General features: G+C 41.7%; 1 protein-coding gene across 18 annotated transcripts in view; it reads left to right on the forward strand.

Annotated features, from left to right (window-relative positions):
- MICAL3 (microtubule associated monooxygenase, calponin and LIM domain containing 3) overlaps nucleotides 1-14,211 on the forward strand; it is a 161,994-nt gene that overhangs the window by 121,332 nt on the left and 26,451 nt on the right. For 10 of the 18 annotated variants that reach the window (XM_040593961.1, XM_040593960.1, XM_040593963.1 and 7 more), the window contains 8 exons: nucleotides 358-495; nucleotides 2,514-2,576; nucleotides 5,756-5,860; nucleotides 6,472-6,600; nucleotides 6,975-7,066; nucleotides 8,578-10,450; nucleotides 11,367-11,461; nucleotides 13,259-13,306. In XM_040593961.1, the coding sequence (XP_040449895.1) occupies nucleotides 358-495; nucleotides 2,514-2,576; nucleotides 5,756-5,860; nucleotides 6,472-6,600; nucleotides 6,975-7,066; nucleotides 8,578-10,450; nucleotides 11,367-11,461; nucleotides 13,259-13,306 (2,543 nt within the window). The remainder of the gene's footprint in view (nucleotides 1-357; nucleotides 496-2,513; nucleotides 2,577-5,755; nucleotides 5,861-6,471; nucleotides 6,601-6,974; nucleotides 7,067-8,577; nucleotides 10,451-11,366; nucleotides 11,462-13,258; nucleotides 13,307-14,211) is intronic. The other 8 variants (XM_040593978.1, XM_040593964.1, XM_040593969.1 and 5 more) reach the window with 4 other exon arrangements.

Here is a 14,211-nt window from a genome sequence, read left to right on the forward strand (position 1 = left end):
TACCACATATTCTTGGACACCCAGAGAATATCTTTCATTTCAGCGAAGCTGCTTGCAATAGAGATGTAATCTACAGTGATGTTTTTAATAGCATCTCTTTGTCTTTGGAATGGCATTATTCAGCTTTGATGGGAAGTATGAGGAGTGCTGTATTGGTGTATGTGTGCACACACAATACTAAGCTTTTTCTGTCTGTCTTGCAAACTGATGTTAGCCAGTAATATTTTATTTTCTTCTTTTCTTATTTCCTTTCCTATGATGTGTTACCTTTCCTTTCCAACTGTTCTCCCATCTTTTCCTCCCTATCCTTCATACACCCTGCCTACAACCTCGTATGCCATGCCCTCCTCCTGCTAGCTGGAAACCTTAGACTGCAGCAGATTGTAAATCCGGTTGATCCTCTGGAGATCCTGGCAGATGTGCACTGGACACACATCCGTGAAAAAGAGGAGGAGGAAAAAATGGTGCCAGCCTCAAAGTCCTCCACCTCCAGAGGTAATCTCCCCCAAGCCCCCCACCATCAATTGCTGGATCACAGTTGCAGCTATTTAACTCTGTTGCTGCTGCACCCTTCAAGAGCAGTGTACTTCGGCAGGGGCAGCAGTGACTGAAAGGAACTGTTTTCAAATTACACTTTGTTAACTATTTTGCTTTTCAGGTCAGCATCTACTTAAAATGACTGCTTTCTCATCTCTGTGGTAGTTCGACTTCTGGCCCATTTGCCTGCCTGCTCTGACTCTATAGCATTTTTCCTCACGGCACACGTGACTTGACAGTGTTGGCAATCAGCCCTCTGTAACTGAATTTAGCGATAGTAATGGAAGCTGTGATGTGCTCTTGTGGCAGTGAGGACTCTGCACTCTTTATGGGAAGCCAAAGGGCTACGTTGTGTAGCTACTACAGCGAAGATTGAACAGGGTCAGCTTCTGTATTGAGCATATTTCTCTGCTGCTGCTTTTCGAAGTGTAGAGCTGCATCTGGTATTAGCAGCAAAGGATGGGGTTCAAAGGGCTTGCAAATCTGATCAGTGGTGGGTTTGACTCCCTGTTTTGAAAATTTGACAGTATTACCTGTTTTTTAAAGTGAGGTGTGACCTTTGTGAATTGCCAGTTACTTAAAGGAAAACTCCAGAGGGGGGAAATGCCGATGGTCTAGCTCTCTTGTAAGCACCTTCTAGAGTCGCTGCTGACCTATTCTAGGCTATATTACAGTGTGTCTTGAGGTAAGTATGTCATAGGTGCTTTACCTGTGCAGAAGCCTGGGCTTAGTAAAAGTTAATCATGCAGTTAATGAGTAGTGGCCTTCTCTCAAGAGTCTCTAACCATTGCGCCAGAATTGCAGAGGGAGTAAGTGTGCTGTGGGAAGGGGTGTCTTTTACAGCAAATGTGAAATTAAGTTAATGACTGATCCCTAAAAAAAGCTTAGGGCTTTACCTCATGTTGCTTTATCATACTCCATTCCAGATAATTGTCTTTTCCTTGTAGTTCTAGATGTTTGATTTTTTTTTTTTTAATTCTGTTCCAACTTGATGCACAGTTCCAGATCAGTTTTGCTATCCTTATAATTGCAGTTAGTAGAATACATTGGAGTTTTCTGGTGTGCCATCTGCTCCCTACAAATAAGAGATGTGTGTTTCCTTCCCACTGCAACCACAGAAGTAGGCTGTGTTCTTTTAACTTGCATTTTGTAATTCCTGCTTTTCCATAGTGTATTGGTACAGCTGTCAGCAAAAAATGATCCTTCCAAAATTGACTTTGTGGTCTTTCCATCTTCCTTTGGAAAGGCAGGCAGTATTTCCTTTCAGTCCTCTAGAACTGGGGCAAACTAGGGCAATCCTGAACAATTGATTAGCTGTTTCAATTGCTTTGTCATACAATACAGTTGTGTGCAGACATATCAGCAGTTTGGTTTTTTTTGAAGGATTGCTGCCAATAAGTACTTGTGGATACAATGTAAATTTTTTAACCTGAGTTCAACAGACAAATTTGTTCCTGGCTGAAATGCATTCTGCGATACGGGGTGTTTGGAGAGCCCGTGAGTGTTGATAGGGTTGGATGTGGAAGCCTGGGATAGCGTTGATGGTACGCAGAAGACCCTCTCATTCTGCTTTGGGCACTCTTAATCTGCTGACATTCGTACCCAGGCAGCACAGGTTCTGGGATGCCTGTTACAACCGCCCCTCTCTCACTGCTCAGCTCTTTCTTCTCTTAGTTTCTCTCCTCTGCAGAGTGTCAAGTGGAGCACAGCAGTGCCAACCTGCTAGTCAGATGCAGTGTTTTTCTCACTGTGCTGTCCATATTTCCTCTAACCTTACAGATCCTCAGGGAAGATTAGGCCCCGGAGATTCATGTTATCTTGATTTAAATCCCAAGCCTGGAATACCGTGTTTAACATCTCATAGGTTTTATTCCTGTATTTGCTACTGAAAATTTTCCCTTTGTCACTCTTCTGTTTTAGACACTTACTGATGGTCTAATTTTTATTTCTTACAATTTATTGTTTTTTAAATTCAGCATCCGACCTTCCCTCCGTACGCCATGAGGCGGTACAGGCGTGGCTGGAGACAGTCCCTGGAGGTAGTTTGGTGACGTTCTATGTATTCCAATGCACAATAACCCTGCCCGTCTCTTTTCCATGCCTTCAGCAGCTGAGCTGGTACTTTAACCCTGGAACTTACAGCCCTGTCGCTACTGCATGACTGGACGTGGAGGGAGGGAGGAAGGGGGAGTGTGCATGCACGCCTGGCGCAGACAGTCCTATTCTTGCATGAACTCGACATTTGTTGTAACCCTTCTGAAGGCAGGCCAAACAGAGAGGTTGTCTTGGGTGTCATAAAGTAGAAGGAGGAATCTAGCTAGAGTGCTTCAGTTTGCTTTGTAAACTGAAGGCTTGACCAGTTATTATTCTCCTTGCTCCTTGAGAAAAAGAACATGGGGCTTTCTTGCAGTTGAAAGATTAAGTGACAGAGAGTGCTTAAAGCAATTGCAGTTCTCTGTAGCAACTGTAAACTAGTTACCTTGTGAAGAAAACATGAGAGAAGAATGAGGTTGAATCTTTAGGAATAGAGATGGCTTTGCGTCTCCTTTGACTTGGGGTTCATGTTATTTGGGGAAGCCTCAGGAAAGCTGAAGGATGTACGGGTGTAGAGCTCAGCTGCCTTTTTAATGTGGTTCTTTTAACTCTATTACAAAACCGATGAGCATGAAGATGCTGGGATTAGAGTAAGGGAGTAAATTTGTGTAAAGTGGTGAAGGTATCTAAATCAATGGAACAGCAGTATTTTGTGGCTAGGTAGTTGACCTACAGCTAAGTTGCTTTGGCGCATCAGAATAGCTAGCTTGCCTATAGAAATTTGCTTCTGCTGCTGCTTTTGGCAAGGCAGCAGTGTTTACAAGATGTCTGCACACAATGCAGTCTGCTCACGGTGCTAGCTGATGTGAGCCAAGTGCTGATCCCAGTTTCTGGCTGCCATAGTGTGTAGCTTCCGAGTTATTGTGTGACAGCTTTTGGCCTCTTGCTCCTTACTCTAACTGCATATACGTATATGCACAGTATATGTATAATATAACCAGCCACCTGCAAGCTCTCCATGTCCTTCAAAATGGGATCCACCCCTTGCATCAAGTTACTACTTCTGTATGCACCCGTAACCTTCTGTCGAGTTTTGTGTACCAACCTATTTAAGAACTGATTCTCTCCTCTCTCTCCAACACTCCCTATGTGTGTTACATGAGTTCCTGATTTCTGGATCAGAAGACACACATACACAGTGGTATCAGATATTCCAAACATCAATCAGAGTTACATTTTGACTTGTTTTGGTTAAGATTGCTCACATTTTCTGCTACAATAAAACCATCCCACGACGTTTTTATTTCCAAGATAAAATAAGCTACTACATACCTAAGCAACAATCAGTATGGGACACAGTTTGGTTTTGTTCAGTACATGTGAAATGCCCCTGTGGGCAGTGCAACCTTTGCCATATGATTCAGTCTCCTACGCTTGATGTTATAAGATTCTGGATTTTGTAAGCCTCTGGCATAAGGGAATAGGCTGGTGTTTTATCACACGTAAATGTAACTGCCTTTTCACAGTAGTTGAGAGGGAATAAACTAGCCTATATGTTTGTCTGTTTTGATACTACAGAGGGGAAAAGCATGGAAAAAGAGAAATTCTGAGGCTGAAGGAAGGAGACAAACCACCCACTGAAGGCTGTGTTCTGAAATAAGCAAAAACCTGTATTAGAGAAAGAGGAGAGTCTGCAAGACCTCCATTTTAAGGGAGGGATGGTTTGTTTTCAAGATTGTCTAAATTAGCAATGCTGGCATATAAAAGGTCCAAAAGCCACATCATCACTAGTAAACTAAAAGAATCAGGGCCTGCTCCCTGGTTCAGGAGAAAGCTGGCACAGCATGGTTGACTCCCATAAGGCTAAACTTTATTGCCACCCGGAATTGGGGGGCTGCATCTGGACTGCCTGTTGGAAACGGCTTCTAGCCCTACCATGGGAACTAACTGCTGGGAGCCGTGCAAGGAGCCCTCCTAAAGATAACGATATGGCACTACATGCATTCAGGTTTAGAGATTTGCACAGCTTAGTTTACCTGGTGCAACCGAAGGTTATAAATATACCTGTTATTGTTATAGGACCATATCCCATGTGTATAATTAGCAAGCATTGTGCATAATAATGCATGCTGACTGTGTCCGCATTTGCAGTAGGATATACAACAGAGTTAAATGTCTACATGTTGTTGAACATGATGCTAACCTGCTGCACAAATTTTAAAATGTAGTTGACTGACTACTGTGGGAAGAACCCTGGAAGTGCTCGCTTCCTTTTTTATAAAGTATGTTTTATGAAAATGCTTAACAACAACAACAAAAATGCCATAGCACTAAGGGCAGGACAAGGTGTCATAAGATTTAGGTTTTTCAAAAAAGTATCATATAATAATGAAATGTAGACCCTACAGTTCGGTCTTGTCTCTCCTCCTCTAATTAAATCTTGTCACAAGTAGCGATGTCAGATGCCCTTGTCAGAGTTATGAATTCAAGAATCTTTATTTGGTCCAGCAAATCAAATTATAGTCTGTAACAGAAAAGAAAGTTTTGAATATATATTTTTATTTACTTAAAAATATCTCAATTAATTTGTGCCCTAGTTACTTGTACAGCATGTCAGGTCTCTTAGATCCTTTTACCAAAGACTGCTGTAGCTTCCCAGAGTTAAACAGTTTCCAAATGTAATAATGATCAATTCCAGAGCTAGGCTGTCTCTCTGACTTACGCACTCAAAAGCCTTTTTCAGTTTCAAGATGAACAGTTGTGGTACATTGTAAGATTTCAGTTTTGACCTAATACATACAGCTATAAAGTAATGGTAACTGTTACGGTGTGGCAAAGAAAAAAAAATAATCTTCCTGGAAGAAGAGTAAACTGTATTTTGGTTTGATTTCCTCCCAGGTCACTTGTTTAATTTTTCACAAGGCCTGTTGCTCAGAAAAGCCCTGGCTGCTTTCACTGCAAATGCCTTGGAGACTCCACAAGGGCAGGCATTCCTTGATTCACTGGAGTCTGATAGTATCATTTTACTATAGATGTCTTTCCAGGTGACACATTTCAGGATTTCTTGTTTTGTAATTAATAGATACCTCCACTATAAACTGTTGGTACAGTTCAATGCAGAAACTTTTCACTGTATAGTGTTGGGTTTTTTTCTTTTTTTTCTCAATATTTGAATATGTTCTAGCTCCATGTGAGGATAATGATGGGGAGGACGAGCTGGGCACAGAGCCTGCAGACACAGAAGGGCAGGCAGGTGAAGAGGGAGACACGGGTGCAGAGCTGGATGACGGTAGGGTACCACTGTGTATCATTTAAACCTGTTATATCAATAGCATTGTATTGGTAGAAAATGTTTTGTGTGAGGGTACTTAAACTTGGTCTTACTTTTAGTGATGTAGGAGTTTGTTTCAAATAGTTAAGAGGGAGCCCAGAGTGAAGGACAAAAAGATACAGAACCACCTCAATGCCATTTCTCTTGTCCTCTTACCATCTTCTAACTAGAGGGCTTCATCTTGTGTCTGTATTCAATATTAATCCTGTTGAATAGCAGAAATAGAAGTAAATTTGTGACAAGTTCACAATATTATGCCATAAATCTTGCCTTGCTAGTGTAGAATGAACTGCATATGGGAGAAAACAATGGAAAATTTCCAGAAAACTGGTAAGGTACGACTTCAATTACTAGTTGAATAGTTCATCATTTACTGCTTAGGAATAAAAAAAAAAAAAAAAAAGAAGAGTGAATCGTTTAGATGTTCAGGTTATGAGGTTATGAAAGTGATTAGCACCATGTGAATAGGAAGAAAGGATTATGAAAGGTTTTTAAATAATAAACAGATGTCCTGATGGACTCATATCTAAGATCTCTTGGATTTTTTCCCTCACCTCATCCGTGATCAGATGACATCCCATCTGATGCAGAAGCGGAATTTCGTTTACATCAAAGTGGCATAGAAGAGCCAGAACTAAAAGTCTCTGAAGATGAAGATGATGAAGGAGCAGAAGGTGCTTCTTGCAGTGTGACAGAAGGTAATAGCTTTCCCATCAGTGTTTGAGTGATTGTAATTGCATTTGAGATAGTCTATACATTTATGAGAGTTAAGAGAAGACAGTCTTGGATTTGAACCATCTTACTACTGTCAGTGGCAAGGTATGTGTTGCATTAACATTTTGAGAAGTATGTTCTGAATCTATTAATTACCGCTTCCCAAAGCATGAGAACCCGTCTAACTGCTTTTTCTTGTACCATTTTGGACATTTAAAAATGTCTGTCTGTGTTCCAGATGTCAAATCTAGAATTCATAACAAGTTGAGAAATTTGTTACTACTTGCTGTGTGTAACATTAAAAAAAGAGAATTTTAGCAGTCTCATGTGTTTTTGGAAACATTTTTGCTTTTCCTAGATCCATGCAAGCCATCCATCCCTATCCAGTCATCTAGTGACAGTGTTCTTCCTCTGTCTCCAGTTGATAGCCCCAAAGCAAAACAAGCAGAGGTAAGAAAGGGAATCTTTGAAGTTTTCTACTTCCTACCTGTAGTTAAATGGAACAATTTGTTGGATAAACTAACAAGGACTGACAGCAGTGGGCTTCCCTCCTTTCTTGTCTCTAATTTGTGTTGATCTTGAAATCTGACTTAATTTAGACTTAAAAAATAATGTGCTATCTTTCTTTCCTGTCTTCAGAGTGTAGTGGCTCTGTCAAAGTCACACAAATTCCCATCACAAAGCCCCAAAAAGAGTTACACCGGGTATTTTAATTTCAATGTGCAGTTAACAACATATATAAGTGTATGAGAGGAGCCATAAGCAAGGTGTTTCCTGTTTATCCTGGTTTGGCCCTTCTTTTCTGTACCAGAAGCAGATTCCGTGCAGTTGCAATTCAAAATTCTATTTGTATTTCTTAGTAGTAACCAAAGCAGTGCTTATTTATTCCAGAGTAACAACATAGTTCACCTTAAGGAAGCGAGACATGTCAATGATGTACTGCCGTGTTGTCGCTTCTGGAGTCAGCATGGAGGTGTGCTGTGGTGTTTCCAGCTACTGCTGTGTCAGAGCAGGAAGTACATGACCCTTAAAATGTTCAAGTCAAATTTTTCCCTCCCAAGTATTTGTTTTTAAGGAATTGCTAGGAGATTAGACTTTATCCTAGAGAGTTTTGTCATAAACCAGTTTACTTTCACAATGGACACATTATGGGATAGGGCTGGTTTGCTGAAACCAGTTGCTGACAACATTCACTTCCTATTAAAATCAAGGAGGTTTTTTTCAGGACCATTTAACGGTTCTGTTAGACGTAGTTACTATTTATATCAGGACAGTGCCTAAATGCAGTACTGAAGACCTGGGTGTTTAACGTGTGTCGTACAAGCACACAGATAGAGAGGTTCATGCTCTAATGGTCACGTGTCAAACCGAACTGTCTGCATTCAAAAGAAAGCTGGTGCAAAAGATGCCATTGGAGAATTGTGCTACTGAGTAATATGGCAGTCCGGATGTTGATGAAAACCAAGACCTCTCAGACCATTAAGGGGCAAGGGAATTGCAGCCTAATTTACTTTTAACAGAGGATGCACCCCTTGCTTTAAGAAGATATGACAGCGGATGCTAGCCCGCAGAAAGTGCTATATTGGTGAGAGTTGGAGAGACTTACATCAAATCTGTCTGAGATAAGGAACCACCACAATACGCAGAGCTAGAGGTTTGGAGGGAAAGCAGGAAAAGATAGAAACAGATTTCTGGACCTTAGTCATTTTTCTTCCAAAAATTAAATTTGCTTTGTTGTCATCTACAAAGGATGGTTTTTACAATGGGGCAGAAAAATGAATTATACCTAATGAGAAATCCTAAGTGATGTTCCAGGCCCGTGAATGGGATGCCACGTGTGGGTTTTTTCATATTTTGATACTTAGATGGTTGCCCTACTGCTGACTTTGTTAAAAGAAAATAAAAAATGGAATAGTATTCTAATGTGCCCAGTTAATATTTCCCTTTTTCAATTTTTGTAGGATATAAAAGTTCCCCTGGCTGAAGTACCCCGTGCAATAAAATCTCCAGAGGCACGCTTTTTTCCGGAGCCTTTCCTTCTTGAAGAAGGACCAAAGGATGAAATTCCCAAAGGCAGGAAAGTTAAGAGCCCTTTGGTGCCACCATCTCCAGTGTTATCCCAGCCAGTTGCATCACCAGAAGCCATTGCACCTACACCGCTAGCAGAGTCTCAACCAGCAGCACCAACGCTGGCTTCGTCCCCAGCATCTGCTCAAATGCCTATCTGCTCCCAGCCTTTGCCTTCTGCGGAAACATCCATTCCATCCCCAGTGGAGCCTCCAGTATGTTTCCAACCTGTTCCAGCCTTAGCGTCAACTCCTTTAGCCAAACTAGTCCTTAGGGGCCAGGATAGTGAGGTGGAAAAACTGGGGAGCCCTACTACTGCAGAAGAAGCCCTAAAACGGAGTAACCTTGTAGAAGAGTTCTGGATGAAGAGTGCTGAAATCCGGAGGAGCTTAGGGCTCACCCCAGTAGACAGAAACAAACGCTCAGAGACAAACTTTACTGTATCTGCCCTTGAGACAACTCCTCTGAAGACTTTTAATAATGAGAATATTTCAGGGGATGAAAGGATCCATCTTGTGAAACCCCAGCCTGCCCCAAGAAGACATGGACTGTCCAAGTTAGAAAACGAGCAGATTTCTCTGCTCACTCCGAAATCTCCATCAGAAAAAGAGCTAAAGAGTTCCAATGAAGTAAGGAGAGATGTATCCAGCAGTTCTGGACTTGGCCTTCAGGAGAGCTCGTCCAACATGAGAACTATGGCTAGCCAGAGCTTCAACACTTCTGATTCTACCATGCTCACTCCTCCGTCAAGTCCGCCACCACCACCTCCTCAGGATGAAGAACCAGCCACTTTGCGTAGAAAGAGGCATCAAGCAGTCTGGCAGAATGAGGTTGAAGTCAGATCACCTCCAACACCAGCATCAACACCTCCTGCTCCCACACGCCATGAGCCGACCTCTTCTGCCAAAGAGTCAGCCCGTTCCAAAAAAGACGATGTGCGGAAGTCTTTTGCAGAGAGTGTGGATGAGATTCCATTTGCTGATGATGTAGAAGACACATATGATGACAGGACAGAGGACTCAAGCCTTCATGAGAAGTTCTTTACACCTCCCACCAGTAGGCCAAGGCCAGAGAAACCATTTCTTTTGCCCTTGGTCAAAGAAAATGGTGGCCCACCCTCAATGGAAGGAGGGGTTAACCAAAAGAAGAGAGTGTTGCCTGAAATTTCTGCAGAGGCCAAGGAGCTTGCTGAAGAAAGAATGAGAGCCAGAGAGAAGTCTGTCAAGAGCCAAGCACTGCGTGATGCCATGGCTAAACAGTTGTGTAAGATGAAAGATATGGAGATGGCGGCTGCTGCTGCTGGGGCCACAAGGGCACGAAAGGCGTCTTCTATGCCCTTGAAGACCAAAGAGTTGTTTTATGACTCTCCAAAGCATCTAGCCTTGAAAATCACAGAGGGACCCACACAAAAGGATGATGCTGCTAGTGAGAAGTTCTCCACTCCTGCTGCTGATATGGCTGGACCTGAAGGGTCTGTCACCTCTTCAGAAGGCTCCAGTGGGAAGAGCAAGAAAAGAACTTCTCTTTTCTCCCCTCGTAAGAACAAAAAGGAGAAGAAATCCAAAAATGACAGCAGACTTTCTGACAAATCTAGTGGTGGGACAGAGGAAGCAACGAAGCCTAGGTCGTTATGGAAGTCTGTTTTCTCTGGGTATAAGAAAGACAAGAAGAAAAAGGCTGATGACAAATCCTGCCCAAGTACTCCCTCAAGTAGTGCCACTGTGGATTCTGGCAAGCACAAAGCTTCTCCATTGATCACAGCTGCAGGTATAACAGAAACGTGCCTCTGCACCATGTGCTTTTCCTACAGCTAGGTGTCCTTGGGAGTGAGTTTGGGTTACTTTGCCATTCAGCTACTGGGCTGGATGACACTGCTCCCCAGTGTCAAATGGGCTGATCAGGATAAGTGCTAGCAACTGTTTGTGTATTGATAGAATCATTTGATATGCCACTGAAAATAATAGATCCTTAAATAAAAACTTCACTCTCGGTATGTACAAGGCACATCTGTTTTGTGCCTTAGACTGGTTTGAGAAATAAGCACAGTTTGCTGGAATCAGTTGTTTGTGACATTTAATCTCTATTTTACATCTGGTCCTCATCTTTTCCTTGGGTGGTCTGTTCTCTTTCTTTCACCCTGGTTCCATGGATGCTGAAGACTGCAGAGATGCAGTTACTTGTGTGTTCTCAGTGGTCTGGCAACTGCTGATCTATGAAGTGGGGATTCTGCAGCCTCATGTAAATCTCTCCCGTCCTGTCAGGTGCAGGCGAAGATTAATGGCAACTTACGGTACAGTAAATAAGTTCACCTTCAATGATTGAAGTGAACATGTTACATTCCTGTGGCCTTGTACAAATAGCTAAAATGGTGCCAGCTGCTGTCATCCAAGTGCTGCATCTATCTTAAGAGCATTGATAAAGTACAAAGGGAGACTCATGACCATTATTTTTAACAGGATTTGCAGAAAATGATGCTCTCTTAGAGTGACGCTTCTAACTAATATTGATCATTTTGTGGAGCGGTGCTTCCCTGATCACTCCAATCCCAGGCAAAGCAACTGAGACTGGCATAAAAGGACTAAGTATTTTTGAAGCTCAGTCAAACACAACTGACTTCTGAAATGTTTACAGGAAGAGTAGTTACCACTTCTCTAACTTTCCCTTTTTATTCCTGGCTTTTCAGATTTGCAGCTCCGTCAACACCTGAGTTTCTCAGAGGACTCCGACCTCTCCAGTGATGATATTCTGGAACGCTCCTCCCAGAAATCCAAGCGAGAGGTAGGCAGATGGGAAATGCATTTTAGATGGAACTAGCAACACGCAAATCACAGGCTCAGAGAACCACATCAGAAACGTGTATGATTAGTTATGTTGTACTTAACTGTTTCTTCTGTGGAACAGGCTTTCCTGTAATTTGGCTGACTGTTCTGCCTAAAATAAGTTGGTTTCACAATTGCAAGCTGCTCCCCACTGTTACTATATGAAGGATCTGTTGTGTCACTATGACATTACTTCACAACACATATCACAGTCAGAACAGTGAATTTTGTCCATGTTACGAGCATGCCAGTGATCTACACAAAATAGACATTTAATGTCAGAAGAGTAAATTTCACAGGCTCTAATGTTACTGCAAAAAGATAAGTGAGATAGTTCTCACTTTTTGTAAGGTTCTGACCCTAGGATATTGTTTTACCAGCCTCTTTGATACATTGAAATGGTAGAATTCCTAGCAAACTACAGACAGGAATGTACTTCTGCATATATCATTAACATAGTCAAGATAGATCATCAGCTAACAGGTAAGCTACAGGCTGCAGTTTTGCAACTCATGCAAGTTTGCTTATTTTTTGTGGGGGAAGAGAATGTGCCCAGTCTGAATTAGTATCTTCTCTTTTTGGAGAAAAGATGAGCCATCAGCTCTTTCCCATTTTGACCCTGTTTTCTTTGAGGACTTAGAATCACATAATCATTTAGGTTGGAAAAGGCCTTTAAGATCATTGAGTCCATTGCCGAGTATTTCTGTATGTCTGTGTATGTAGATAACAACCGTGAAGCCAAAATACGTAGTAGTTAGCCCTATGAAATGCCAGTATATAGGGGTTGGTCTTGGCCTGCTGTTCTTGTTCCAGTGCGGTCTGGTGTGAACTCTTACTTATTCTGAAAGAGCTGTTTCTTGTTCCTGACCAACCTTCTGTAGCTAATGCTATAATGTCATATTGTAAGACATACCAACGGCTTTCTAGCTGACATAGTTTCACTTTAAGTGGTGCTTTAAGGAAATTACTGAGGAGGAAAGAGACACCGGTGGGTGTCCATAAAAGCTCAGAGGGAAAAATAGATTTAGTTTACTTGCACATATTTGTATGTGGAAAATAAACGGTGAAAGCAAAGTGCCAAATTTAGTTGCTTTTAAACTAATTAAATTTTAGGATGGCATTATTAATGCAAAAATGAGTGAAAGATGTGAGGAACTGCACAATCATAGTAATGGGGAAGAGCCCTTCTTTCATTCCTAAGAATTTCCAGGCTCTGACAGACAAAATTTGCAAGGTTTGGAGGAATAAGTAGATTTAACTGACCCTACAGAACACTAGAGCCTTTCTGGTACTGAAGAATGAAAAGTGTGTTCCCCCTGTCCCTTACTGGTGGTGCCTGGTTCAGATTGTTAAAAAAAAAATCAGGAAGAGAAGAGCATCTGAGAGAGCAGTGTCACAGACCCAGTGGTCTGTGCCTTCTGTCTTAAACTTGTCACCCAGTGTGCACAAATCAGTCTCAAATGGCAGGATCTAGTTGATACTTGGCTCAGGTGGCAAAGCTGTGGAAGTACTGCAGATTGAAGTGTCATAGGAAGTGCTTTCTATATATAGATAGTAGAATGAATTAGAATAACTAAAGAATTTAAGGCTGGTGGAAGGACTTGATGAAATAAGTAGGAATTTTCTGCATTTACTTACTTCTCTCTTAATCTCTCTTTCTAGTTGATCTAGATCTCTTCTAAGAGGAAGATTATTTTGTTTTTATTTTATTCCCTTTTTTCTCTCCCCCTTCCATTCTTCCTTGCATGCACTCAAGGCGTTTCATGAGAAATTCTGCATTTTCCAAGAGATGCAAAAGAATGAGGTACCTGTGTCTAGCAGAGGACAGATTGCAATACAGGGGGTTCAGATAAGAGTTACAGAGTTATGGTTCTGCTTTGTAAGCTCCTTCAGGAGGAAGCAGGGCTTCAGTGAGGTCCGTGCTTGCTTTCAAACTTCAGTATGCCTTGATGGTCACCTTTTTTTCCTGTGCTGAGCTACTTTGATTTAAAATGGATTCTGCAGGAAAAAAATCTCATCACTAAGCACTGGAGCAGGTATGTGACAGTGGCAGATGCCTGGATCCTAATACTGAAAATACCTCACCAGCCCTGCCAAGGGTATGGTGATGGTGTTTCATTTTCTCCTGTTTACTGTTGCTGAAGTTACACGAAGAATTTCTTTGCTCAGCATCTGCCTATTTTCTAAAGAGTACTTTTGAAAATTAATTTCTTTAGAGGAAACAAATCTGAGAACTCCACTTACCTAGTTTTATTGCATCCTGTCCAAGGATGTAAAACGTACATGCAAACACTGCAATACCTTGCTATCAAAAGAAATGTAACTGAACTTCGAGACTGACAAAACTGGCTTTGTACTGATTTGGGGTGGGGTTATATTTTTTTAAGTTACAAACTGCCTGCTACTTACTATGGGTAAGAGTTGACTTCCTGTGTGCCATAACTTTTACATGAACCCCTTCTCTAAACTGAAATTCTGCTTGTACTGCTTTTCTGGTAATTGTAGTGAGCTTGTTTCCCAGACAGCTTGCTCTGTTTAGCTTGTTCTTTGTCATCAGCAGTGAATTATTTCAGTGTTGTTTAATGTAGTGTCTTTCAAGAGAAGCATCTTGTAAAGAATTTGTAATGTAAATGCCTCGTGGGTCTCCTGTTTATAGGTGTGTGTCATTGTTTGTTTGTCGTTGTTCCTGTAGAATTGTGGTATTGTGAT

The sequence above is a fragment of the Falco naumanni genome, chromosome 5 (genome assembly GCF_017639655.2).
Source record: "Falco naumanni isolate bFalNau1 chromosome 5, bFalNau1.pat, whole genome shotgun sequence".
In the NCBI taxonomy this organism is placed as follows: domain Eukaryota; kingdom Metazoa; phylum Chordata; class Aves; order Falconiformes; family Falconidae; genus Falco; species Falco naumanni.